This window comes from Lytechinus pictus, chromosome 13 (genome assembly GCF_037042905.1).
Source record: "Lytechinus pictus isolate F3 Inbred chromosome 13, Lp3.0, whole genome shotgun sequence".
Lineage (NCBI taxonomy): Eukaryota > Metazoa > Echinodermata > Echinoidea > Temnopleuroida > Toxopneustidae > Lytechinus > Lytechinus pictus.
The window spans coordinates 3,968,511-3,995,100 of NC_087257.1; the positions used below are offsets into that span (position 1 = coordinate 3,968,511).

The 26,590-nt window shown below is 37.7% G+C and overlaps 1 protein-coding gene across 4 annotated transcripts; it reads right to left on the reverse strand.

The window, feature by feature from the left end:
* Window positions 1-3,410: 3,410 nt before the first annotated feature.
* Window positions 3,411-26,238, reverse strand: LOC129274925 (tRNA-dihydrouridine(47) synthase [NAD(P)(+)]-like). 4 transcript variants are annotated; one of them, XM_064108193.1, is made up of 12 exons: window positions 26,181-26,238; window positions 22,505-22,675; window positions 21,208-22,036; window positions 19,880-20,032; window positions 18,790-18,906; window positions 17,775-17,840; window positions 16,888-16,998; window positions 15,724-15,820; window positions 11,041-11,167; window positions 10,395-10,482; window positions 6,085-6,266; window positions 3,411-5,247 (listed from the first exon to the last, which is right to left on the reverse strand). In XM_064108193.1, the coding sequence occupies exons 2-12, from the start codon at window positions 22,666-22,668 to the stop codon at window positions 5,175-5,177; spliced, it is 2,007 nt and encodes a 668-aa protein (XP_063964263.1). In that variant the 5' UTR covers window positions 22,669-22,675; window positions 26,181-26,238; the 3' UTR covers window positions 3,411-5,174. The 4 variants fall into 4 exon arrangements, with proteins under 4 accessions (XP_063964263.1, XP_063964264.1, XP_063964265.1 ...); XM_064108194.1 differs by having other exon boundaries at window positions 25,648-26,203; XM_064108195.1 differs by lacking the exon at window positions 26,181-26,238 and adding an exon at window positions 26,152-26,179.
* Between the last annotated feature and the right edge of the window lie 352 nt (window positions 26,239-26,590).

The window sequence follows — 26,590 nt, forward strand, 5'->3', positions numbered from 1 at the left end:
ATTTATATAGGTCATTTTCATATTTTTGTATCCGTTCCGCCAAGATATTTACTTAACGTCATTAGCAATTTTCTCGTTCAGTATGTCATATTGACCTCAGAATGTCATTTGTTGCCTTCAAATACGGAAATCGTGTTCGGTGCTCTTGAAGTGTTACGTAATGATAAACTTCGAGATGAAATTAATTTCTTAACATAAACTAAAGACAAAATAACTAAAAAAACATACACAGGTGCTATTCTTACATAAAGTACCTTCTTTCAAATGCGGACTGAACGAGACATTCAGCCAAAAATTATTCGTGTTCTCTGCATATCTAGATTTCATCTTTCTACACAGCAAAAACTGTGGTGTTAACCGGTGTACATAAAGGACCACACCAGCTATTTTACACCGGTGTTAAATTGACAGTGTTCGTTTAACACATATAGGTGTTATTACAACACCTTTGGTTGTTACATGTATACTCTTTGGTGTTATGTAAGTTCAATCTCTAGGGTGTAATTTTAACAGTTTTTGCAGTGTATCTTAACATTTCTGATCCTCTTTCTCCCTCCCTCTCCTTCTCACATTCTCTCTCTCTGTCTGTCTGTCCCCCCCCCCCTCTCTCTCTCTCTATAAAACTTGTCCTTTATCTCATTCAGGTGGATTCAAAGGCCAAAGAAGTCCCCCCAGAAAAATGTTGATTTGAATCAATATAGAAAAATCAGACAAGCATAACGCTGAAAATTTCATCAAAATCGGATAAAATAAGAAAGTTATGACGTTATAAAGTTTCGCTTATATTTTCACATAATAGTTATATGCAGAATTCAGTGACATGCAAATGAGAGAGCTGATAATGTCCCTCACTCACAATTTTTTTTATTGTTTAAAGTATACAATATTTCAATTTTTACAAATTTGACAAAAAAGGACCAACTTGACTGACACCATATTTAATGTTATACAATGGTAATTTCACATGTTCAGGGAAATATGAAACTCTTTCACATTACCGTGAGGGGAAAATTATAATATTTCATATAATAAAAAAAAAAGAAAGGTGGAAGACGTCATCAGTCTCCTGATTTGCATACAGACTAGGATGTGCATATATAACTGTTTTGTGAAATTAAGCGAAACTTGCCATATTTTTTTTTGCTTTACATCCGATTTTGATGAAATTTTTAGTGTTATGCTTGTTGTATTTTTCTATTTTTGTTTAAATCAACTTTTTGTTGGGGTGGACTTGTCCTTTAACTTATTATGCAACCCTCGTACAATTACTAGTTGTCGCACTCTGAAGACAAAATCACCGACACATTTCTCTCTAGTCAATTTCAAGATCAATAATTCAATTTTTAAATCAAGTAGTTCTCCGCGATATAAATAATTCAATCGGCAATAACGTAATCAAATCAATCAATGATCCGTATTTCTCTATCTGTATATGGTCTCATCTGTGTCTTTCTCTCTGCGGTTCCATGACATTTCCTCCTACAATTGCTCCAATGGAAAATCCGCGCGTGAAGCCAAGCATAAATCCAATCTCGAAGACTAACCCCCCCATTCATTACCCTTATGTTATTCTTAAGCAAAAACTCTATTTTAATCCTTACTCTAACCCTATACCCTCTGATATAATAAGACCAGAGCAATTGTCGCAGGAGCAAATGTCTTGTCACTCTCTCGGTCACTGCCTCTTCTATCTATCTCTCTCTCCCACTCTATCACCCTCTCTTTCAAACTCTCTCTCTCTTGTATCGCAATGCTTCGGCGCTCATGGCACTTTCATGGGGAGGGGGTAAACTTTCCAGGCACTGTATATTGATAACAGTGACAGCATCAAAACAAAGATACTGACACATACCTATTCGGTCAATGTCAAGAGCAATTTATTTCTTTTGACCACGTAGTTTTTCAAAACCATTACAGTTGTACATCGAGAAAACTATATTTGTACCTTTTCATTCAAAATGATTACTTTATATGTATTACATAAACAATACAATTTTTAATTTACTGCGAGCAGATAAAATCGTTGACCTACAGTATGCCTGCTTCATTGTATATATTGCAGTTTCAATTTTATTTTTTGATGTTGAAATTTTTTTTCTCATTGATATCAACTGGTTCAAGACTGTAAGATAATAAACATATAGCTTTAAAGGATGGTGGTTAGGTAAAAATATAAGTAAAAGGTTAAAAAGCATTTATAAAGAAAAAAAGGAAATTTCCTATTTCAATATAAGATGTTAGATAAATCGCTAAAATAATCAAGTTCTATTAATGTGGGCAACGGGGAAGACAAATGCTATACCTGCATCAACGATTTAAAAATAAGCAGTTTTGTTTTTTTAACCCATTATTTTCGACGGTGGAAAATGAGTCCTCCCCCCCTCCCGAAAAAAACATTGATGCACAACATGGTACTTGTATGGCCAGGGGCGGATCCAGGATTTTCCAAGGGGGGGGGGGCACATTTCCCAGAGGAAATTTGACAAGCAAAACAAAAAGAAAAAAGGTTTTCATCCCAAATGTAAGGTCATTTCGTTCACGAAAAAAATGACAAGCCGCCCCCCAAAAAAGAAAGGTCCTCGCTTTCAAGGGGGGGGGGGGCACACTTGTGTTATAACGACATATTTACTTAAACAAATTTGATTATGCCTCTCAAGGGGGGGGGGGGGAGGGGGGCACGGGCCGCAAGATTCGAAAGTCCTGAGTGAGCGAACCTAGTACGTCAAAATTGTTACCTTAAGTTAAAAAAAATAAAAATCCAACTTTTAGGGTTGATTTCGATATGGTTTTCAGAAAATAACGTCATATCTTACCCTTTTTCATTTTCTTTTCTCCCATTTCCCTTTTTCCCCTTGGTCATGGGACCTTCTTTTACAGGGGCCATGTATTCCACGCTCCATCTGTACGTCAGTGACGTACTTTAATTAGTACTGAAAATTGTCTTGTTAATGTCAACTTGATGTTGTTTATTAGTTTTTTCTTATTAGCGAAAAAAAATGAATCATTGAGAACACTCAGAAAGGATATTCAACCATTTCAAACGGAGCCCATCAGTTATGAATAGCTGGTGTAGAACGTTCTTAATCCATCCCATCTATCCATTAGGTCTGTCATTATTCATTTATTTCATTTTCATTCATGTATTCATATCATATTCCCAAGTTATTGAGTCCTGGATTCATTCATTCAGTCCTTCATTAATTGAGTGATTCATTCATTCATTCAGCCATCCATTCATTCATATATTCATTGATCAATTCTTTCTTTCACTCGTTCATCTATTCACCCATTTACGGTTTTAATCGATTGATTCACTCCCTCCCTTATTCATCAATCCATCCATCCATCCATTCATTCTAGCGGTATGCAGATGTCATTAGTACCTTTGAATAATATCACACAACGACACATTGTTTATCATAATTATATAAATTTACTTTTACTACACTAGTTCATGATCAAAAGGATGTCCCATGAAAGTAATCAGTGCAAATATGGACGTAGTATGGAGGAAAAATCCACATACAGTATATATTAGTACTTAAAAACAACGTTGCTTCTGGGGATAGTACAAAAGCTTGCCCAAGCATCTAATAATATAAAAAAAATTACAATATTTGTATAGTGCTTATCACAAAGAAGGTCTCTAAGCACGATGATTAGGACAATGCATGATGCTGATGACTGACATATCAAATACTTCTCAAAAAATGATGTGATCAAAATGGCATAAAAGTATGAATATTTTACCCTAGCTTCAGAACAAGAATAACAAGTTATATATTATGATTTAATGAAATCTGAAAGGATTTGAAAGTAAGAGTGATAATTTTCTATTTCCCCCATCTAATTACGCCTTTCAATTACAATAAAATATCTTTAAAAAAAAATATCAATGCTTCATCAAAATTGTATGTGGTAAAAGTCAGATATTCAATAATAGTAACAAAGGAAAAAGACTGGGGTGAACATTTCCAAGAGCTCTAGATTTCTGAAAGATAAGAAACCTTTTTTTCTAACTATTGCATTCACTCACCATGACAGAGAAGAATAAATATATAAAAAGTGTATTTGTTGCATAAAAGTATTTAAAATTCCTCTGAACAATAAACATAAATCTGAAAATTCAAATATTTTGACATAAAAAGGTACTAAAAAAACTCCTGTATATAACTTGGGATTAGAGTCAGAAGCCTAGTCAATGAAAATTATAAGAATAAAATCAGAGATGAATATATTAGCCATGATTATACAACAGTTCGGAATAAAAAAAAAAAAATCATCAGGCCTTAGATTAATTGAGAAGTTTAGATACCCCCTCGCTTTGTTACAACCGGTGTGATGGCTCAGTTGGTAGAGCATCATCTCACAACCGTGAGGTCGGGGGTTCAAACCCTGGCCGCGTCAGACCAGAAGACGTTAAAAGACGGGAGTTGCTGCTATCCTGTTTGCCGTTCAATGATTAAAGGAATAGAGCCTCGTCGATCTGGCACTGCACAGTGGCTGCCGGGCTTACGATCAATTGGGCAAAGCAAATTTTCAGAGTATTTCATTTCATGTCTATTTCGAATAATAAAATATGGATTTTCATCATTTTTAAAAAAAGATATTCTGAAAGTATAAGAGTGAACTCCAATATTGAGAGTTCCATACTAAAATAATGGCAATTAAAGGTGACTGTGGATCTTCACAGAATTTCACTTCAATAAATGCACATTCACAGTCTTCTCATGACCATGCGACTGGCAATAAGGGGTCAATCACGCCCCTGGTAATGGCAAAACTTGCGCTACTCTTGTTGCTGAACCATGGGGTTGTTTCACCAAGAGATAAGTGTGACATATAAAACCATGCTCACACACCAATGCACACATATTTGAAATGTAATCTCATTGTTGAACATTCAATAGCACATTCACTTGGAGTTTGATTTAAGCCTATTTCAGCTCTTTGTGAAACACCCTCCTCTCAGGACAGTTTCACTTGTAGGAGCGGCTTCGTGCACAGAACTGGAAATTAAAGTTTGATTTATGTCTAACTTAACTTTTTGTGAAACAACCCCCTCGTAGGACAGTTTCACTTGTAGGAGATGGCTTTGTTCACAGAACTAAATATTTAAGTTTGATTTAAGTCTATCTTAGCTCTTTGTGAAACAACCTCCTCTCAGGACAGTTTCACTTGTAGGAGCTGGCTTTGTGCTTTGGTAAGAACAGGAAGTCATCAGGTACAGGACCAAGGAACATTTCACTGAAAATAAAGAGAAGAGATCCCCACATAATTTTAAGTAATAATAGCAATGCACAATGAAATATACTCCTAAAATTTTGAGGAAAGGCAATCAGGAACCTTTCATTTACTTCAATTGAAAGAATGATATAACACAAACATAAATAACAAAATTAATTAAGATCATCAAGCATTTTTTAAAAGGATAACACCTCCTCTGACTTTGAAGTAAAACTCATCAGACCCGCATGGATCCAATGGGGGCAGTTAGCACGGATGATTGATGTTTTGATATGATCCTGACCCCCCAAAGTGTGGAAGTCTATTAGAGACTTACCCACGGATAGATTCAAGGACAAGCACATTCATCACCAAATCATTGGACAATCCTGCCACATCCTTGAAGAGTTAATACCTGATTTTGACCAAGATGGCACAGTTAGGACTGACCATCAAAGTTTTAAAAACCATCCAAACCAACAGAGTATTGGTCTTCGTTAGCACTAGCCATCAATGTTTCCAGATCATTCTGACCAACAAGACAAGGAGGTCTTTGAACAAGTGTGACTTCATGATCAAGCTAAACATCAACAAAACATAGGACAATTGCTCTTTAGCCTTTGATGTAGAGCGTTGTCTTACTTGAGGGAAGATTGGATGTTCAAGGACACCCAAAATCCCATTGTCATATTATAGGCCAATCCTTCATCTGGGGCCTGTTGCAGAAAGAGTTGCGTTCAAACACAATACGGGTGCTTCAATGGCTGAAAATCAAGTTGCGCAAGATTTTTTGAGTTGCGTTTGATTGCAACTCTTTCTGCAACGGGCCCCAGAGCTTTGAATTTGATCTAATCTCACCTGATCTTGACCCAGTCGGCGCAGTTAGCACTCGCCATCAGGGTTTCCAGGTCATTCCGACCGACAAAGTAAGGAGGTCTTTCGTTGATCTTCTGAGGTGGTCTTTCCAAGACTCCCACCGGGATGTATCGGTGGAGGAACGAGAGCCACTCTAACAGGAATCTCCTTGTCTTCCGCACTCCCTGCATCAAGGAAATCACAAATTCAATCTTAAAGCTTTGTTCGAGTTCTGGTATAGAGATCTAATTTTGACACGAAATGGTTGGAAGCAATCCAAAAGTACTCTGCAATGCCTATTTTGAATAACAAAGTTTAATTAAAATAATTTAGGCTTGCTCCCATTTTTTTTCTGTCATTTTTATGTTCATCATTTGCTCATTATTCTACTATCATACATTTACCTGAAAAATTGTCAGGCAGATTTCATTTATTTTTCTTCACGATTCTGTTGATTTTTGTTCAATTCCGACAGCATTGTATTTTCTATTGTTACCAATACAAAAGTATTGTCCTAACAACTTCAACAGAGACAGCGGGATCGACATCCCCGACTTCTGGATGCGAACCATCCGACAGCACAATACCCCCTTACCTGGCAGTGCACGCCGACCCGTTTTTTGAAAGAACGCATCTTTCTCACTAGATGCACGATTGATTCAGCTAAGACGGAATACGAAACTTTAAAAGCCGATATCAAAGAGACTATGCAAGCCCAACATAGTACAGACATTCTGAAGGTTAATGAAAATATCTACGCAGATGTTTTCGCTAAATGCAAGAAAAGGCAACAGGCTAAATTTGAAAAGTTGATACAACCCAAATCGAAGAAGGTCACCGCCTCATTAGCGAATGAGGATAAATGGGTTGTTAACCTATCCTCGAGACAGATCACCTCCACCGAGGAACAATTGCTTAAGAAAGGCCTCGCCTTTGCCGTGTCGCCCCAAAAATTGCCCATTACCGAGATTGTAGCTAAGGTTGAAACCGCGGTCAAGTATATTGATCCAGTTTCGGCCGATGCCGCACGAAAAGATGTAGATTCCATTCTACAGAGAGCACGTCCTCCGAAACCGAATACCACAAGAGAGATGCGTGATGCTCTTAAGACACTCAAGAATGATGATAGCATCACAATCCTCCCTGCGGATAAGGGTAGTGCCACAATCATTTTAGATAGTACCGCCTACGAAGACAAAATGACCGAGCTTCTGAGCTCTGGTCCGTATAAAATGCTAAAGAAAGACCCCACAGATCGAATGTGTCGCAAACTGACCAGTACGTTACTGGCACTAAAGAAAGACAAAGTTCTAGATGAGGCTACATACAAAAAGATAAAGCCCACACAGAAACAGCCACCTAGAGTTTACGGGTTGCCCAAAATACACAAACCCGGGATACCTCTCAGACCAATAGTATCATGCATAGGTTCATTTGCCTATAACCTATCAAAGTACCTGGCGGACATCCTGTCCCCTCTCACTAACTGCTCAGAACACACGGTTTCCAACTCCAGTGAATTCGCTGAATTCACATCAGAGCAGACAGTCAACGAACAGGAATCCATGATCTCTTTTGATGTAGTCTCCCTCTTCACTAACATACCGATAGAGGGCGCATGCAGTACGGCCCTGCAACGCATGCAATCCGACCCCACATTATCAGAACGTACCACACTTATGCCCGAACAAATAGCCGAACTCCTGGAGTTCGTCCTCAGATCCACATATTTTCTGTACAGAGGCTCTTTCTATGAGCAAACAGAAGGAGCAGCAATGGGTAGCCCAGTCTCAGCGGTTGTGGCTAACCTATATATGGAAGGTTTTGAACAGAACGCTTTGCTCAAGTGTCCTTCCACATGCCACCCTCGGGTGTGGAAGAGATACGTCGATGACACTTTCATAATCGTAAATAGATCCGAAACAGACAGCCTACTCTCATACATGAATAGCCAGCAACCGTCCATCCAGTTCACTCTGGAGACTGAGCAAGGAGGGAAATTAGCATTCCTTGACACGCTAGTCCAAAGACACGAGGGCGGGAAACTCTCCACCTCTGTCTACCGCAAGCCCACTCATACAGACCAATACATACCATATGATTCTCATCACGACAAATCGGTCAAGAAGGGTCTTGTTAAGTGCCTGTTCGACAGAGCAGCACGTATCATAACTCACCCACCTGAACTCCCGAAAGAAAGAGCACACATACGTGGCGCCTTGTACAGCAACGGCTACCCACGCCGTTTTATCAAGAACACTTTCAAGAAAAAACAACCACCAAGGGATCAGAAGGTTTTCAAGACTTGCACAGTCTTGCCATACATAGATGGCCTTTCACAACAACTTAAACGCCGATTAGAAGGTCACGGTATTCGAACGGTTTTCCGCTCGGACACCACCTTACACAAACAGCTTGTACACCCCAAAGACCCTATCCCTGATCACAGACGTGATGGCGTAGTATACAACATTCCTTGCCAGGGATGTGACGGGTCTTACATCGGAGAAACAGCCCGACCGATAGTTGAACGCATTTCTGAACACAAGCGCGATGTTCGGTTACAGCGAACCGACACATCCGCGGTGGCAGAACATGTTTGGGAGAAGCAACACCACCCAGATTGGGAGGGTGTACATTGCATTGCCAAAGAGAGACATTGGTATACACGCAGGATTAAGGAGGCTATTAATATACGTCTTTGTCCTAACAACTTCAACAGAGACAGCGGGATCGACATCCCCGACTTCTGGATGCGAACCATCCGACAGCACAATACCCCCTTACCTGGCAGTGCACGCCGACCCGATCGTTCCCGGCCCCGAACGAGGGACCGCTCAGCTAGTCAGCCCCCGCCCACGGGAAACTAGCGAGCCCGCCAATTTTGTCTAATTTGCATATTGCCTACCCACGGCGTATTTGCATATACCCCCGGCTTATTTGCATATACGGATTACCGGCCGCACCGCATACCGACGCAACGGATCAATGCCCACCTATTGTTCTCGCGTTCGTGCGTACGGTCCTGGAGATTAGTATAAATAGAGTACGTTATCAGATAATTTTCGTCACTTGATAAAGAGTTGCAGCGGCACTCGAAAGCTCGTGAACTTGTAAGCTAGTGAACACTTTTTGCGAGAGTGATCACGAATTTCCTAGAAAGCCAGTGAACACTTTTTGCGAGAGTGATCACGAATTTCCTTGTTGACCATAGTAGATTGCGAGACAAATGAATACCCTCTAGCGATTATTTCAAATCTGCAATAATGAACCTATTTAGTACAAAAGTTTATCTTTCAGGGGGTGAGCAAATCAAAACAGGTGGTTTGGTAATGTTTTTAATCCTTCTGATCATGTTGAAATTAATTTTGTAGTAATTTCTTTTTCTATTCAAGAAGAAATCATGTGTCTTCTGTACTCCCTCCATCAAGGAAATCACAAACTCAATCTGAAGCGTTTAAAATTTTTATTTGGTGATGTTTTCTCAAACTTCTCTTCATGCTAAATTAACTGCTATAGCTGGCCAGCTGTGTTCTGAAGCAGTATTTCTATGATCAGATATTTAGACATATATTTTAACATTAGATTTGTACACACAAGGAAATGACTGTAATCACTTAGGCCTGATGGAAAATGCACAAAGATAACAAGATGGTACATCAATAAAAGCAACATTCATGAATAATAAACATTCATTTTCATCCCATTAGATTCTACAAGTTTGGTTAAAGAGATGGTCCGGCCTGAAAGTATTTATAGCTTAATAAAAAGAGTAGAATTCACTGAGCAAAATGCCGAAAATTTCATCAAAATCGGATAACAAATAACAAAGTTATTGAATTTTAAATTATAGCAATATTTTGTGAAAACAGTCGTCATGAATATTCATTAGGTGGGCTGATGATGTCACATCCCCATTTGTTCTTTTGTATTTTATTATATGAAATTAGGTTTATTCAAATTTTTTCCTCCAAGAACAAGAAAAATTGGATTGACAACTGATTTAGTGCATTAGATATTTATTGAAATAAGGGGAAAAAAAAGAATTTTATGTAATAACATAAGAAAACGGAAAGTGGGGATGTGACCTCATCAGCCCATCTAATGAATATTCATAATGACTGTTTTCACAAAATATTGCTAAACTTTAAACTTCAATAACTTTATTATTTGTTATACGATTTTGATGAAATTTTCGGCATTTTGCTCTTTGAATTCTACTCTATGTATTAAGATATAAATATTTTCAGCCCGGACCATCCCTTTAATACACAATGCCTGGATGGAATCAAACTGACTATTCAGTGACTTACCGGAGTGTCTGAACCCCAATGTAAGAGCCCTAGGTTTACATAATCCTGTAGTATGTCAAAGCGCTCACTGGATGAGATATCCCAGTGTCTATAAAATGTAGAGAGGAGAGGAAGAATGATAGGTTAAAGGGATATGGGTTTTGAGAAAAATGCCCCAAAATAATGGTGTCTTTCAGATTTGAAGTAGTGATATATGATGAATATCAAATTCAAAAGATTCTATGAAATGATGATGTCATAACAATGATGATGATGGTGAATAATAATAATAATAATATGCAACATTTATATAGCGCTTAATACAAATGTTTCTAAAGCGCTGCATACTATTACCACAGCTTTCGCACAGCTATCCTGATCGGACGCTCCAGCATTCAAGGAATTCCTTCCTACCCATGGAATTGATGATGATCTTATCAGGTAACTATTTAACACCTGGGTGGAGAGTAGCAAAAATGCGAATTGACTTTTTTTTCACCGGATGCCGGTGCCTCTGTGGGATTCGAAAACACATTCCTCAGATCATGCGGCAAATGTCAGAACTACTACACTACAGCACTTTCAAAAGATGACCCATATCAACTTTGAAGGTTGAACAGCTTCATAGTATAGTAAACACACAACTTTTAGAAAATCTGAGTTGTACCTCTGTTCTTTGATCTCAGTGAATATCCATGGTTTGATGAGGGCACCTCTGGCTATCATCTGGCCAGCCGATCCACTCCTCTCACGGAAGAAATTTGCATCTTCGAACGAAAGGATGTCTCCGTTTCCTATGTGGAACAAAGAGTATACTAATAATACATATCATAGAGTTTTTCTATAGTCATACATGAAACATGTCTTTGATCTTAGTGAAACTCTTAAAAGAATCTCATCATAAATCATTAAAAAATAGACGATACAAAAAAATATAAAGAATGTATGCAAAGGAAGCAACAAAGGTCAAAGAACTATCGAGGCTTCTCCCAGAGCAACATGGTTGCAAATTAGATATCAAAATAACAAAACAATCACAAATATGTACATGAACATGGAACCCCTCCCCTAACCCCCGAATGGTTGAGGGAATAAGTAAGATTTACAGACACACGGTACCTTTGGAACAGTTCAATTCATAAGATAGTGATGTGGATCCTTGTTAAACAGGGGTGTGAGTGGTCACAAATAAAAAGATCTGAAAAAAGCTGAAGAGTGTTGAAAAAGTGTGAAATAGAAAGAGCTCCCATACTTTTTGTACAGAGGAAGCCAAAAATAAGCTGAAAATCAAAACAAAAAATCTGAAATCAGCTTAAAATCTGAACTCTCACACCCCTGGTTAAACCATTTTCATCCCAAAACCACGACCGGTCAGTAGGCACCAGTCATTCGCACATTTTCCTGTTAGCTGGAAAATTTATGTTGTCACCAGTTTTGTCAAAGGTATTTGATTTAATCCTTATCAGTGGTCATTTTCCCGATAATTGGTCAGTAAGCCTCATAAAGTCTCTTTACAAAAGTGGGTCAGTTTGCGATCCCTCAAATTATCGAGGGATATCCCTCTCAAGTTGTCTTGGAAAGTTTTTTGCTCAGTTCTAAACCGTCGCTTAGTATCATTTCTAGAAGAATATAGTCTCAATACAGCCAATCAGATTGCTTTTAGAGCAGGTTATAGAACGTCAGACCACATGTTCGTTCTAAAAACTATTCTTGATAAATATATAAGATGTAAAATAAATGATAACTATAATAAATTATATGTATGCTTTGTAGACTTAAGAAAGGCTTTTGACAACGTTTGGAGGGATGGTCTCTGGTACAAACTACTAGAACATGGAATTGGTGGAAATTTCTTAAGAGTCATCCGTGACATGTATTCAAAATGTAATGTATCGATCAAATTAGACGAAGGTGTTACCCCATATTTTCATACTAATATTGGAGTAAAACAGGGTTGCGTAATTAGTCCAACTTTATTTAATTTATTTGTAAATGACATAACTAATATATTTGATACATCAGTAAGCGATCCAGTAACACTTTTTGATAAAGAACTAAATTGTATAATGTATGCTGATGATCTTGTTATTGTGTCGAAATCCCCTAAAGGTATGCAACACTGTTTAGATAAATTCACCGCATACTGTAAATCCTGGATGTTAAACATAAATGTATCTAAGACTAAGATTATGGTGTGCTCAAAATCAGGGAGATCGAACGAAGGGGTTTCATTTGAAATTAATGGAGAAACACTATGCACTGTTAGGGAAATGAAATATCTTGGTATTGTTTTCGCAAATAATGGATCACTTAAAGTGGCCGCAAGGGATTTAGCTGATAAAGCGAGAAGAGCATTGTTCAAATTGTACAAATCTTTTGGTTCCTATACTCCTAGCACTAAAACCTTGTTGCATCTTTTCGATGCAACGATACAACCGATATTACTTTATGGATCTGAAATTTGGGGTACTAATGTTGTAGACATAGAAAAAAATCTACAATTAATGGATGGGAAAACAGGGCTTTATTTTAAACACAAATCTGAAAAGGTGCACATTCAATTTTGTAAATATATTCTTGGGGTAAACCGCAAATGCAGTAATTTAGCAGCGACAGCTGAAATCGGTAGATATCCAAAAGTCATTCAAATTGCCATAAATATACTGAAATATTGGATTCGAATACATAATATGGACGAAGATAGTTTGGTTTACAAAGCTTTTGTAGAAAATGTAAGTCTATTGAATAACGGAACCAAATGCTGGCTTAAGACAATTCAGGATATTTTTAACATACTAGATATTTGTTGGAAAAATGACACCCCCATACTTGATCCAGAAAATATACCAATTTCCCAAAAAGAATTTATTACGATATGCAAAACATCATTGGAAAGAAGATTTGACGAACAATTTGAATTGGATTTATTTAACGACAGGGACACTAGGGAAGGAAATAAACTAAGAACTTTTAGGCAATTCAAATTCAATATAAGACAAGAAAATTATTTATATTCAATACACAATGTCAATTTGAGAAAAAATATAACCAAGCTCCGACTGAGCGCTCATAATCTACCAATAGAAACAGGAAGGTACAAAAGACCGGAGAAGATACCACCTAACCTGAGATTTTGTGAAGATTGTAATTTGAATTTTGTCGGGGATGAGTTTCACATTATAATGAAATGTAACAAATATAAAGATTTGCGTAAAGATTTTTTTGAAAAGATAATTACCTTCAATATTAGGTTTACTGAAATGGAGTGCCAGGAAAAATGTATCTACATCATGAAATTGGAAACTGAAGCCTTGATTAAATTGTTTTGTTCTTTTATCCAAAACATAATTGCTATTAGGGGTGATTTCTAAGTACTACAAATATCAACCGGTAAACACTTTGAAGTAATATATTCGCAATATTTTTACACAATGAATTTACATGTAATGCCATTCTTCTCATTCTTCCTCTCTTTCCCGCTCTCTCCATTTTCGAACTTCTTCCCTCTTTATTTCCCTTTCCTCTCTCACTTTCTTTATGTTTTCTTTATCTTTTCTTGGATATCAGTCTCTATATTCATTGTCAAAATATCTATCCGAATGATTCCTATGTTAATTGTGTATATTTGTATATAATTTACAAGTTGTTTCTTTTTTCTTTTTTTTCTTTTTGACGAAATACTATTTTGTTTTTGTTTATTTGCTTATATTCCTTGCATTGTATATTTGTCTTGTATCATTTTGTACTTCTTGTTATGAACAAAATACTGGCAATTGCCAGTGAAGTTCTAATAAATTCAATTCAATTCATGACTGGTCATGTGAAAGATTTCAGCCAACCATTTGATAATGGTCTCTATCACGTGACCCGACAGTTTATTCAGTTGCAGGTAAATTTGCCAAGGCGACTCTAATCCAATCCTAAAGACTCGTCTGGGTTAGTACATGTGTGTCAGGTGAGAATTTCATGAAGCTGTTTGTAAAGCATGTTTGCTTTGTTGCATGTTTTTTTTTGGCATGTTTGTAAAGCGCTTAGAAACTGTATTGTATCAAGTGCTATATAAAAGCTCCATATTATTATCATTATTATTATTGTAAGTTATGAGAGACTTTACGAAAACTGGTAATCTTTTCTTGGGAGCTAAATCCAAACCAATTAAAATTTGGCATGCATAATTCACCTCAAGAAAGGATCACCAGTAGTTCATAAAGTCGCTTGGTACAAACAGCTTTATGAAACACCCACCAGGGGGCCGTTTCATTAAGCTGTTCGTATTAAAGTTAAGAGTGACTTTAATACCCCTTTCATAGTGCCCTCTTCATTTTTCACCGGCGAACTTCGCCGGCGAACTTCTCCGCCTCGCATTCCTCACTTCCCCGGCGAAGAAAAAAATGTACCCTTTCTTCCCCGGCGAAAGTCAACGGGCGATTGCAGAACAAACGAAAGAAAATTGTAAACATTACTTCTAACCTATTACAAAAAGGTATCAAAAAAATTAATTACAACATATTTTGGAAGTATTACGATAAAAACAAACGATATCACCTTGTTTTTATATCTTAGCGCATTTTATACATGTAAAAAGTGCTTTTTAATAAATATTGTTAGTAAAAAAAAAAAAAATGTTCGAGGGTATCTACTTGGCCATAGCATTCAGCTGAGCTTGCAACTATCGCGCGCGGAATCTCGGTGCAGGGGACTTTGGGAGAGAAAAAAATTGACCTCTGACGTCATTAAAGAGGAGAAGTTCTCCGGTTTGCTTTCATACTGGCCTTTTCACCGGTGAAACAGTTTCGCCGGCGAAGTTCTCCACCTCTAGAGGTGGAGAAGTTCACCGGCGAACTTCTCCACCTCTAGAGGTGGAGAAGTTCACCGGCGAACTTCACCGGTGAAGTTCTCCTGTGTACCTTTCATACTGGACACTTTCCCCTTCGCTGGCGAACTTCGCCGGTGAAGTTCGCCGGTGAAAGGCGCAATATGAAAGGGGTATAAGAAGGCCTGGTGATCCCTCCTTGTTGTTCATTGGTGATTATTTAGCACGTAAGAAAGGTTCAGCAGTCGTTCTTTAAGTCGCTCTTAACTTACAAGCAGCTTTATGGAAACATCCACCTGGGGCCCATCTAACAAAGAGTTACGATCGATCAAATCAACCTCAAACGCATGGAAATTCATTGATGTCAATCATACATTCACATTTTTCTTGAAAATTCAGTGTGCTTCTCTTTGTTTACAAAGGACATTGTACAAATTTCCTGAAGAAAAAATTATGACATTGATGGATTTCCATATACTTGAGGTTGGTCGGATCAATCGTAACTCTTTGTAAGATGGGGCCCAGTTTCGAACTCACCAATGAATGGATAGGGGTCCGCAGCCTCCGTACACTGCCTCAGGTAATCCCAGTCGGCAAGCTTAGAATAACGCTGCTCTCTCGTACGACCATGAACCTAGAACAGAAAAATAAATCAATATCATGGCCCCGTCTTACAAAGAGTTACGATAGATCCAATCAAACACAATTATGGAAAACCAGCAACGTCAACATGCATGTTTGTTCAAAATATTTTCTAGATATGATGTAAAGTCACACCTTTTTTCATTTTATTGAAAAGTCAGTGTGCTTTTTTTTGCCTACAAAGGACAAATTTCCTGGAGAAAAGATTATGACACTGTTGGATTTCCATGTAGAACAAGTTGTTCGGATCACTCGTAACTCTTTGTTAGATGAGGCCCAGGGGAACCACTTGCAATCGATAGAAAAAGTCTGAATATCATTGAGAATGACTCCTTTTCTACGTGAAAAATGTGTTTTCTGTGGCCAAAATACTATGATAAATTGGGGATCCAATGTCTAAACACCAATTAGCATATAAAATTATTGGGGGCAGCGTAGTCTTGTGGTTATTAAGACTCTCATCTTTCTAAAAGGACGTGGGTTCGATTCCAAGCCATGGTGTGTTTTCCTTCAGCAAGAAATTCACCCACATTGTGCTGCACTCAACCCAGGTGAGGTACATGTAAATGGGTACCGGCAGGAAGTAATTCCTCAAAAAGCTGTGCGCACCGGAATCGGTAGACTAGCTTAGCCGGGGTAATATGGGAGCGCCTTAAGCACCTAGCAAGGTTGATACATGCGCTATACAAATTCTATATTATTTTTAAAAAAAAACATAATTTTTGCTCTGAGTTTTCTATACATATAACAGTACAACCTGTTTTCTTGTACATATTCAGTTCCTAGAGATGATCTAAGATGATAGAAAATTTGAAAACATGGCTCTACCCTGAGATTTATTTCTATCATTTTACTTAATATCATGTGGTAATAATGAATTAGGTACAGACTATTATGGAGGTTTGTGCTTTTGTTATATTGTTTGATATTACTTTCAAATAATTTACGAAATATCACTTTCAACATTCTTTTGATTGTGCACAGCTGTAAAAATTACCAAGGGTTTGCCAGGACAGCTTAGAAATATAATAAGCTATCAAAATACCAGGTTATAATTACCGTGACGACGGAGGCTCCCCATTCGTAGACGCGAGGTATGATCTTGTGTGCGATTCGACTTTCGTTATGGACGCCAGTTCTCATTTTCACGGTTAAAGGAACATCTAAGACCTGTATCGAATACAGTAATAAATAAATACATCATTTATAATGTGCCATTACTCAAATGATGTGCAGAAAGATAAAAAAATATGATAATAAATGATAATAATATAAAAATAGTTATAGGATTAAAAGGCTTCCAAAATAAGAAACAAGTGGAGCATCTCTGGCAGTCTTGCCTGCATTACTCGATTCAATATAGCAGCAGTGCTGACTTTGACAACGACTATAAAATGATAATTCACAAAAAACACCATTCATATAATGATATACTACTACGTTCATTGACTCTAAATGACATTTGGCCTTGATCAAGTGACCTATGAATTGAATTGTGCAAGATGAGCAATGGTACTTGATTACCCCTGTGTCCACATTTCATTAACAGCATCCATAACTTTCAAAGTTACGATGGTAATTCAACAAATACCCCCAACATGGCCAAAGTTCATTGACCATACTTGATGACATTATGTAGGTGCATGTGTACATGCAGTTATCTCACAATATTTAGTAAAAGTAATATGACAACAAAAAGAATTTTAGAAACTTTTTTAAATGCTTTAAGCGATTCTGCTGATCAGATTCTTAGATGAGGAGTGTTCAAGAAAAGTACACAATATTTTAAATACATAAAATAAATAATAACTTATGGATTAGCTAATGTAACCACACAACAACGATTATCAACATTACAAAAAGAAGTTACAGAAACAGTATGATACAATTTTGCACTTCAGGTTTGAATACAACACACCCAATGCCAAGAAATGCATCATTCTTACCGAACTCATCCCTCTGACAATTTCTTGGAACTTGCCCATCCTGTTCATCAAACCAGACCCAGCTCCCTGTTAAATTAAATAATAATAATAAAAGTCATGAATAATGTATCAGATTGTTTCCCTTTTCTGAATAATGTTCTTGAATTTATTCATATCACACACTCAATATTTTCTTTAAAATTTATCAGACTTTTACAATGCACAAAAATAGCTACATGAAATAAATATGCAAAACTTTTGCTGAGGTCAACTGCTTTTCTTTCAATATCACCTTAATTGACTTGAACACGTATTTCCTATCGGGAAACAATTTTATAAAGTCAACGACCAATTATTTTAGACGTGTTGCGGCTCAGAGGATAAGTCTCCAGACGTTGAACCACAGGTTTGAAACCCAAAGTAGCACTCACATGCTTCGGCAAGGCATTTATCTACATTTGCCACTCTCCACCCAGGTGTAGTAAATGGGTACCCGGTAGGAAGAAATTCCTTGAATGCTTGAGCGCCCGATAAGAGTAGCCGTGCTGAAGCCATGGTAATAGTAAGCAGCGCTGAAAAACATTTGTATTAAGCGCTATAGACATGTAAATGGTGCATATCATTATTATTATTTGGAACATACATGTTCAATGTTATTTTGAGAAAACAAAGATATAAAAAAACAATTTTTTTAGTTCTTCTTGTCTTTTTTTGGTCTGAAATTCCCTTTCGAAGAATTTTGCATATATCTGACGTGTGAAAAGAAATTTTTCTGACATGTAAACATGTGTAATGTAATACACTCAATCACAATAAATACCATATTTTATTCATTCAGTTATGATAAATCATATTAATTTATTGTGTCTCTTATGGTATCGGTCATAGGTACACAATATCATAATGTATAAAACAAATCCAACATATGCAAGAACATTGCATTGACTACACATTAAAAGCAAAATAAGATGAATTATTGATTTAAGATATTTGGAAAAACTTTAAATATATATTGGAAAACAGTTTGAGAACATACCTTGTGGTAGACCATATCAATGGGACAGCCAACATTGACATCAATGAAATCAATATCTATTGTATTGTTGAGCAACTCGGCACACTTGGTCATTGTGTCTGGGAAAGCGCCACAAAGCTGGAATAAGAGATCAACAAAAGGGTACATATTACAGCTACCAGTTATGAATTACAATGGAACATGACTAATTCTTCATAAATGGAGTTGTGACTCCTGTCCTTTTCAATCTGGAACACATGATTCTGTCCACTGCAATCGGATTCCCATGTTTTTCCTACTTCTCAACTCTTATCATACCTCTGTCACCAAATGGCACCAAATAATACAAACTTTACTCCCATGGAGCCAAGTGAACGCTGTTAGAGCAGTGATCTTGTAATGAGGTGACCCTGGTCCATTACCAAGTTGATGCACTAGCGCCCTTTGGTAAGGCATTTATCTTTATTACCAGGTCCTTTGGAGAGGACCTTCTGCCATTGGTCCTCAAGTTCTGACATACAAGTTTACATTTAACCACATTTTGTGAAACAGTAAAACCTCAAATAGTGAGTCGGCTGAAATTTCCCAGCACAGATAAGGAAAAATGAAACAATGTTACTTGGAAAGGACCCATTTACTGACATGCTTGTTTTGCTATTACAGAGTAACTACTCATTTTCATTTCAATATTGGATTCTGTTTGAATAAATTTCATGATTATTACAACAAATGGACGTTATCATTTCTTTGGGTTATTATTTTCAATCCTTATCTCAAATGTAGGCCTACATGTAATAAACGAAATCATACAGTCCAAGCATACATGCTTATTCTGCAGTATATAGGGAAAAGATAACCACATGAAAATGTAATTCACTCATATGGAATAAACATAGGCATATGAAATGGCAGCATACAAAAGAGATCAAAGTATATCACTGTCATAAAAATCTTTTATTTATAGGAGCATTTTATTAGCATTTTTCATTTGACAACCTCTCTTAATTCTGTTTGTCTGAGAAGCACTGTTACTATGGCAACTGTCGGGAAAAAACGTTTGACAAGACCTTTCATGAAACACCCTGATGTGATCACGGGAGAAGATACTTACTTGGACACCAAAGACATCTTCCGAGGGATGTCGCTTTAGTAGCGCCCATTCAGACGTCTGACCTTGGAGTAGGTTAGTACACATAGCCATTTCACCGCAGGTGATGTCTGCACCGAGCTTCTTACATACAGCCCGGAATGGAAGGTTGCCAACCTTTATTGATGATAAGCATAATTAAAATATATGTAAAATGGAATCAAAGTTTGCGGGAGGCGCGATAGCTCAGTCGTTAGAGCGGGGGTTTCGGATTCTGGTGACCCGGAATCGATTCCCACTTGCTGCGCTGGTGCACTTTGGTAAGGCATTAATCTTCGTTACCAGGTCCCTCGGAGATGACCTTAAGCAGTCGGCCCTCTGGTTGCTTGCTTACAGGCATTCATGCTTTAGCAATCAGGTTAAAAAATCACCACCACCAATTCTTGTTCAGGTACATACAAGTAAGCATCTTTATTTTAGAATTTTCAGAATTTAATGAATTTCAAAGAATACATGTACCTCTATGTAATTTTGAAATTCACTTTCCCTTGTATTCAACCACTCTAAGTAGTAAACATTATTTGTAGGTTTAATCGGTATTTGTTCGGTTGCATTTAGTATGACCGAGTATCAAGGCTGCAATATATGGATGTGCAAAAAATCAGTATATTTAGGCAAGCACTCTTTTTAATTTCATAACTTTCAAAGAAGATCTTATCGAGCAATTTGGGAAAACATATATCTTGGTTTGATGTTAGATAAAGAAAGTATGTTTTGTTCAACAAAATCTGAGTAGACAGTGTAGTGTAGATTAATACATTGAATGCAATGCTGGACAAAACTCAGGCTGGGAGTGGGATCTATGGAAAATGCGTATTATGGGCAATTTCATAAAATTATCAATTATATTTTGTACCTTTCAACCCTTTCTTTTACCCTGCGTTACATCATTATGTAGTCTTTGCTCCAGTTTTGAGTTTTCCTCGCTTGTTGCATAAGAACTTGACATGTGAGTATATTCCTTCGGTTTCTCCATTTTTACTTCACTAAAGTTTCAAGCTATAATTTGAGAGCATTACACTTTTTTTTAAATGAAGTGTGAAGCGAAGACAAACCATTTCAGGAAAGTCCCAATTATAGGGGATTGGAAGTTTTATGGTATTGCCCTCATATTGAAATCTTGAATCAAATCATCTATAACAGGTTAAGCATTGCAATCTTTAAAGCGATAGGGCACAATTGAATAGAAGCCAAACATAATCAAACGAAGAACAGAAGCTTCGAGGAACAAAATGCATAATGCTATTTTTTCCCATCTTGTTTATTCTTGCTATGAATGCAGTTGGACTTACTGTTGTCAAGGGCGCAAGAAGGAGTTTATCCTTAACATCTAGCTTCCTCTTCTCCTCCGGTCTAAGCCTGATGACATCAGCATCCGTTACGGTCCCTGCTGCATGGCTGCCGACATCTTCACTGGTTGGCACTGCCGGAGAAGGGCTCTGAGTCCCGTTGCCACCTTGAATTGCATCCCCACCAACCTTGGTTGATCCTTCGAGAGTCCCATTCTCACCAGTGCTTGCAGAACTTGTGGCATTGCTTGCGATATTGTCCTTTCCAGCAGGTCCTGCGTGCTTTTTAAACCCCTTCTTCTTACCTCCCAAAGTTCTCAAGTACTGATCGGATTTGCTGAAACCAAAGTTCCTCTTCCTCAACTTACTCTGCAAGTCTTTGCTCATAATATTCCTGACGTCAAACTTACCACCCGTTTCCTTGACCTTCTCGTCATTGACAACGCTCTTTAGGTTATCGTCTATGTGGGCACCTCCAAAGCGGCACAGGAGACCGTACGGACAGGTACCGAATCTATCGAAACCGATACATCTCGGACCAATGTCAGGTGCCTTATTCTCCATTAGCTTTTGGATCTCATGACTGAATTTGCAATTTTCCCCAAACCTGCAGGTTTTGCCGCCCAAGAAATCGAGACAAGGACGCTCTGCATGCGGCAGAAACTGGTGGTCCCTGGGTCGTTTCTTGTTCATACCCTTGATCTTTTTCTGCTTTTTGCCTCCAGGTTGAGGGTCTTCAGGTTCTTTGCGCTTCTCCTTGGTTGCTTCGGGGGCATCCTTGCGAACTTGTTTACTCGTGATTCCTTCTGCAACACGTGCAAAATCAATGTATCTAGACAGAGATTAGAGAATGAAATCTATGGTAGTTTAAATAGAGGTGGGTACACCATATGTTATGAAGTATAGTATCTGCATGTTGTTGTGTTAATGGTCACAAAAATGGAAGTGAATGGTATCAAATAAATCACATTCTCACATAACAGTATGAAAAAAAAATCAATTTATGTGAAATGACTGCACAATAGGGGCAGCCCAGGGTATATTAGTAGGGATGGGGGGGGGGGGGGTGTGATGCCCTAGACATTACCTCATCTTTTTTTCCCAATTTGATAATGGGGGATTATAGAGTAATTATATGCAAATGATTGTAACAGAAGTAATACAAATTCAACTATATTATTTTTTTCACATTCCTTTCACCAGGGCAGTTTCTGACTGTTCAAACTCTTGACATAGGCCAGCATCTTTTGATTACCCCCCCCCCCCCCCCTCCAGGAATCAAATAACTGAAATTCTTTACTTTGCTTTCACCAGTGCAGTTCCAGGCTGAGCTCTGACGTGGGCCAGCATCTCTTCCTGAGAAGGTCCTTGGACCTGGTCCTCGGCCGGGCCCTCAGTATTGTCTATGCCTTTAGTCTCTGAATCCACAGCTGGAATTCCAGCTTCTGCTTGGGCATCAGCCATGCTGGTTCTATATGTTATTATAAAGAAAGCAAAAGAACAGAGGAAAGTGATACTAATATAGCATTTTAAGTCCATTGGGATTAGGATGGAGATTGGCAGGTGAGGGGTAAATCAAATAGACATTATTACGAAATTAGGATCCGGTTCCAATTTTCTACCAGACAGTTTTTGATGAATGCTGATGGCTTGACAGAAACATCAGTCTATTATAGTCAGGATATACTCTGCTGAGACTTTGTGTGGCTTTGTGGCATCCCCTTGATCCCCTCCCTCCATAGACCATTTGAAGTAACCCATATGCAACCAGTGGTGGTAATAGTAGACATCATACAATGGCACAAGAATGTGATTGGCTGGCGCATTTGTATGTTCTGTCTTAGCTGCATTAGAAACATGATGATGAAGCGAAACCTGTCTGTTTGGAAATCAAAAAATTTGTATTTTAAATCTCATATGTCGAGAAAATGATGAGATGATTACATCTGTACAAAATTACTTTTCATTCAAACGCTTTGTTTTCCGCATCAAGATTGTGATTTAAGCAGCAATCAAAGAGGGTGAAGCAACATTTCCCAATAGTTGCTGTAGTTATGCATCGCATGAACCACCACAATTACAAGTCTAGATGAAACTTCCGTTTGTCATGACATGTCCTGTGTTTAACTTTAACTGAGAAAAATGCAAAAATTGTTTAAAAGCTCCTCCAAAACAGAGGATTTTTCTGTCCAGTTTATGCCCAATAGGTGCCTATATCTTCAAATTACTCATTTGAGGATTATTTTGGTCAATGTATTTTTAATGACAAATTGAGAGCTTTCTAATAAATTAAATTTTGTTGTCCTCGTCCTAGACTAGTTATGCAGTGGTATTGACTGTGCTAGACCAAAAGCTTCGGTCTCTTTATATTTGTTGTTCCGCTGAACTCCATTGGCTCCACTCACCAATTACAGAGACCAAAGTTCTAGCTCGATCTGTACAGGGGACTCAATGGCCATATGTTTATGTATTAAGTTCGGATAAAACAGGGAAGTGAAGTTGCGCGACAGCCGAAGAAAGTCACTGTTTTTTCCCCTTTTAAGTTTATTTTTCCCCGTTTTGGTGCATTTCAGGCCAAAAAGGAATAGATCTAATAATCTTTATTATGGTAGTTCTTTTTATATATTTTTATGAAATAAACACAAAAATCAATGAGCCCCGTCAGGGGGATTTTGCATAGTTAACCCCCTAATGGTGGCTGCACGATAGCGAGCCGTCTGTGTACGAAATTTGAAAAAATTAAAATTGTTAAAAAAACTCTTCGAAACAGACAGCTGCCAGCTGTCTACTTCACTCAGTCGATCCTCCTCGGTTGGTTCCTGATATGGGACGTTGAGTAAAGTCAAGAAGAAGATCTGTACACAGTAGAGGCGCACGGCCAATATGGAAGACTCTCTCCAATAGGGGAGACAATCTCCCACATTGGAGACTTGCTTTGCAAAAGGACAAAAGAAACACCAACAAAAGCATGATTTTTTCCACCAAAAATTTTGTCTCACTGAGGTCAGAAGCCCATTTGTTTTGTGTGTGATTGACAACAAAAATCCTTGTCAAAACAAAAGTAGACGGTGAAAAGGGGTAATTTTACATGAGGAATCTGCTTATCACATTTTTATTTGCCGCCAAGTTAATCCTTTTGCAGCAAATGTAAACAAAGGAAATTGGACTCCAAAACTGGAGACTGTCTCTGAAATTGGATACCCAAATTCTTTACAAAAGTCTCTGATATTAGAGATAATCTCCCACATTGGAGACAGTCTCCAATATTGGCCTTGCGCCTCTACTGGTACAGCCAGGGACTCAATGGCCATATGTTTATTAAGTTTGGATGAACCAGGGAAGTGGGAGTTGTGAGACAGCCAAAGAAAGTCACTGTTTTTTTTTTTTTTTTTTTTTTTTTTTTTCCCCGTTTTGGTGCATTTCAGGCCAAAACGGAATACTAGGGCCGGGCCTAATCTTTTTACTTTATTTTGGTCCAGTTCTTGTTATATATTTTAAAGAAATACAGACACGACAGACAAAAATCAATGAGCCCCGTTAGGGAGATTTTGCATTTTTAACATCCTAATGCTGGCTGCCGCACGATCGCAAGCCGTCTGTGTACGAATAGAAATATAAAACAAATTAAAAATTTAACTCCTCGGACCTCGAAACACTCACGACTGCCACTGCCAGCTGTCTATCACTCCTAGTACCAATGAGGTCCAAACATTAGCATGTATGGACCTCATAGGCGACAATGCGTTAAAAACAGGTTAGAACTTCTAACCGTACTGTTTCCTGCACCCAAGTATGATATTACTCCCAAAATATGAGTTTTGTCCTCGTTTGTTTATCATTTATTAAAAGATTGCCCATTAAATATATTCCTATTCCTAATTTGAATTTAATAAAATAAAGGGAAACTTACATTTGAGTCATTTTTCGATCTTTTTTTGGCAGTCAGTCCGGTCACCGTCGAGTGCGATCAAAGCGGTATGAAGCTGATTTTCAGATCACGTGATACGTGTGGTCATCACCTGATCAATCGACTATCCTTTTTTAAAGACCGCAACAATTATAAATTTTTTTATAAAATATATATAGAATAAATTATTGCATAATATTATGTATATTTCTACAATTAAAAAATATTTTGTGATATAAATTTAATATTTGACGTAAAAATCGCTATTGAACAAAATATTTATTAAAAAATAAAAAATCAAACAAAATAAAAAAGCCTTGGACACAGTGCAAAAAACCTAACGATTTGGCCGCGTTGTTAACAACTATCGTAAGGGGCGCTTTATTTATAAATAAAAAAGAATATGCAGCTGTCTATGGCGACGTGGTTTGTCGCGAGATTTGAGACAAATCCCTGGGAATTCTTGAGAAAATACATCAAAAGAACCGGTGAGTACCGATTAAACATTATTAAAGTTGTAAATAGATTATACATACCTTGTAGATTCAGTTTTTAAGGTGATATTAGTGCTTAGTTCTAAGCTAGGGAGGCCCAAACGCGCGTGAGCGGACTCCCACTTTATTAACACGGGTAAGTATTGCGGTGTCGCCTAGGGCTAGAGTGCTGTCTATGTATGACTGTGATGGCTTGTAAAATAAATAAGTTTGACATGTCGAATGGCGGCACAGAAATCCAAGGTGTGTTACTCTACAGCCTGAGCTGAGTAAGGCTCAGGATCGTTTTCCACTTGTTCACCATGTTCACTGCAGTGCAACCACCCTGCGCCTGCCGTGAACTTCGAGTCGCACACCGAATGCTTGCAACCATCACAATATGAAGCATGTGGGACTACATTTAGAAGTCTGTTGTTCTCTCTCTCAAAATATACACATAATTTTAGTCATTTTCATGAAGAGAACAGTCAGTAATTCCGCACATAATCATGGACAACATATTTAACCATTAAATTGGACAATTAATGTTCGACTAAAGTTGATTACATTCTACAAAACCGAAGGAATATACTCACGTGTCAATTATTTATTTCGGAATGACGTAACGTAGGGTAAAAGAAAGAAAAGAAAAAGAAAAGAAGATTGGAAGAAAGGGGGGGGGGGGGAGGAGGGGGGTAGAAAGAGGAGGGGCAGGGGGGTCAACAGGAGCAGGAGGAGGAGAGGGTGATGAAGAAGAAGAAAGATGTTAATTCCAATTAATAAATGGAATATCTGGAAAGTTTATAGGCCCCGTTTCATAATTAAAAGTTAACTTTTCCGCATTAATTTCATGATCAAAATCAACACATAACTCGACCATGAATATAATATGACATTGTGAAATACAATACAATGTGACAAAATTACTAGATCGGATATAACAGACTCAATGCATAATATGAAGAGTTTGGTTGCAAAAGGGGTTAGGTTCACTTTGGACCATTCC

What these genes read in the sequence shown, in the direction of transcription:
- LOC129274925 (XM_064108192.1), bottom strand. An exon ending in TTGATATGGTCTACCACAAG is followed by an intron (nt 17,841 to 18,789) that starts GTATGTTCTCAA and finishes TTAATTTAACAG; the next exon opens with GGAGCTGGGTCTGGTTTGAT. An exon ending in TTGTCAGAGGGATGAGTTCG is followed by an intron (nt 16,999 to 17,774) that starts GTAAGAATGATG and finishes TATTCGATACAG; the next exon opens with GTCTTAGATGTTCCTTTAAC.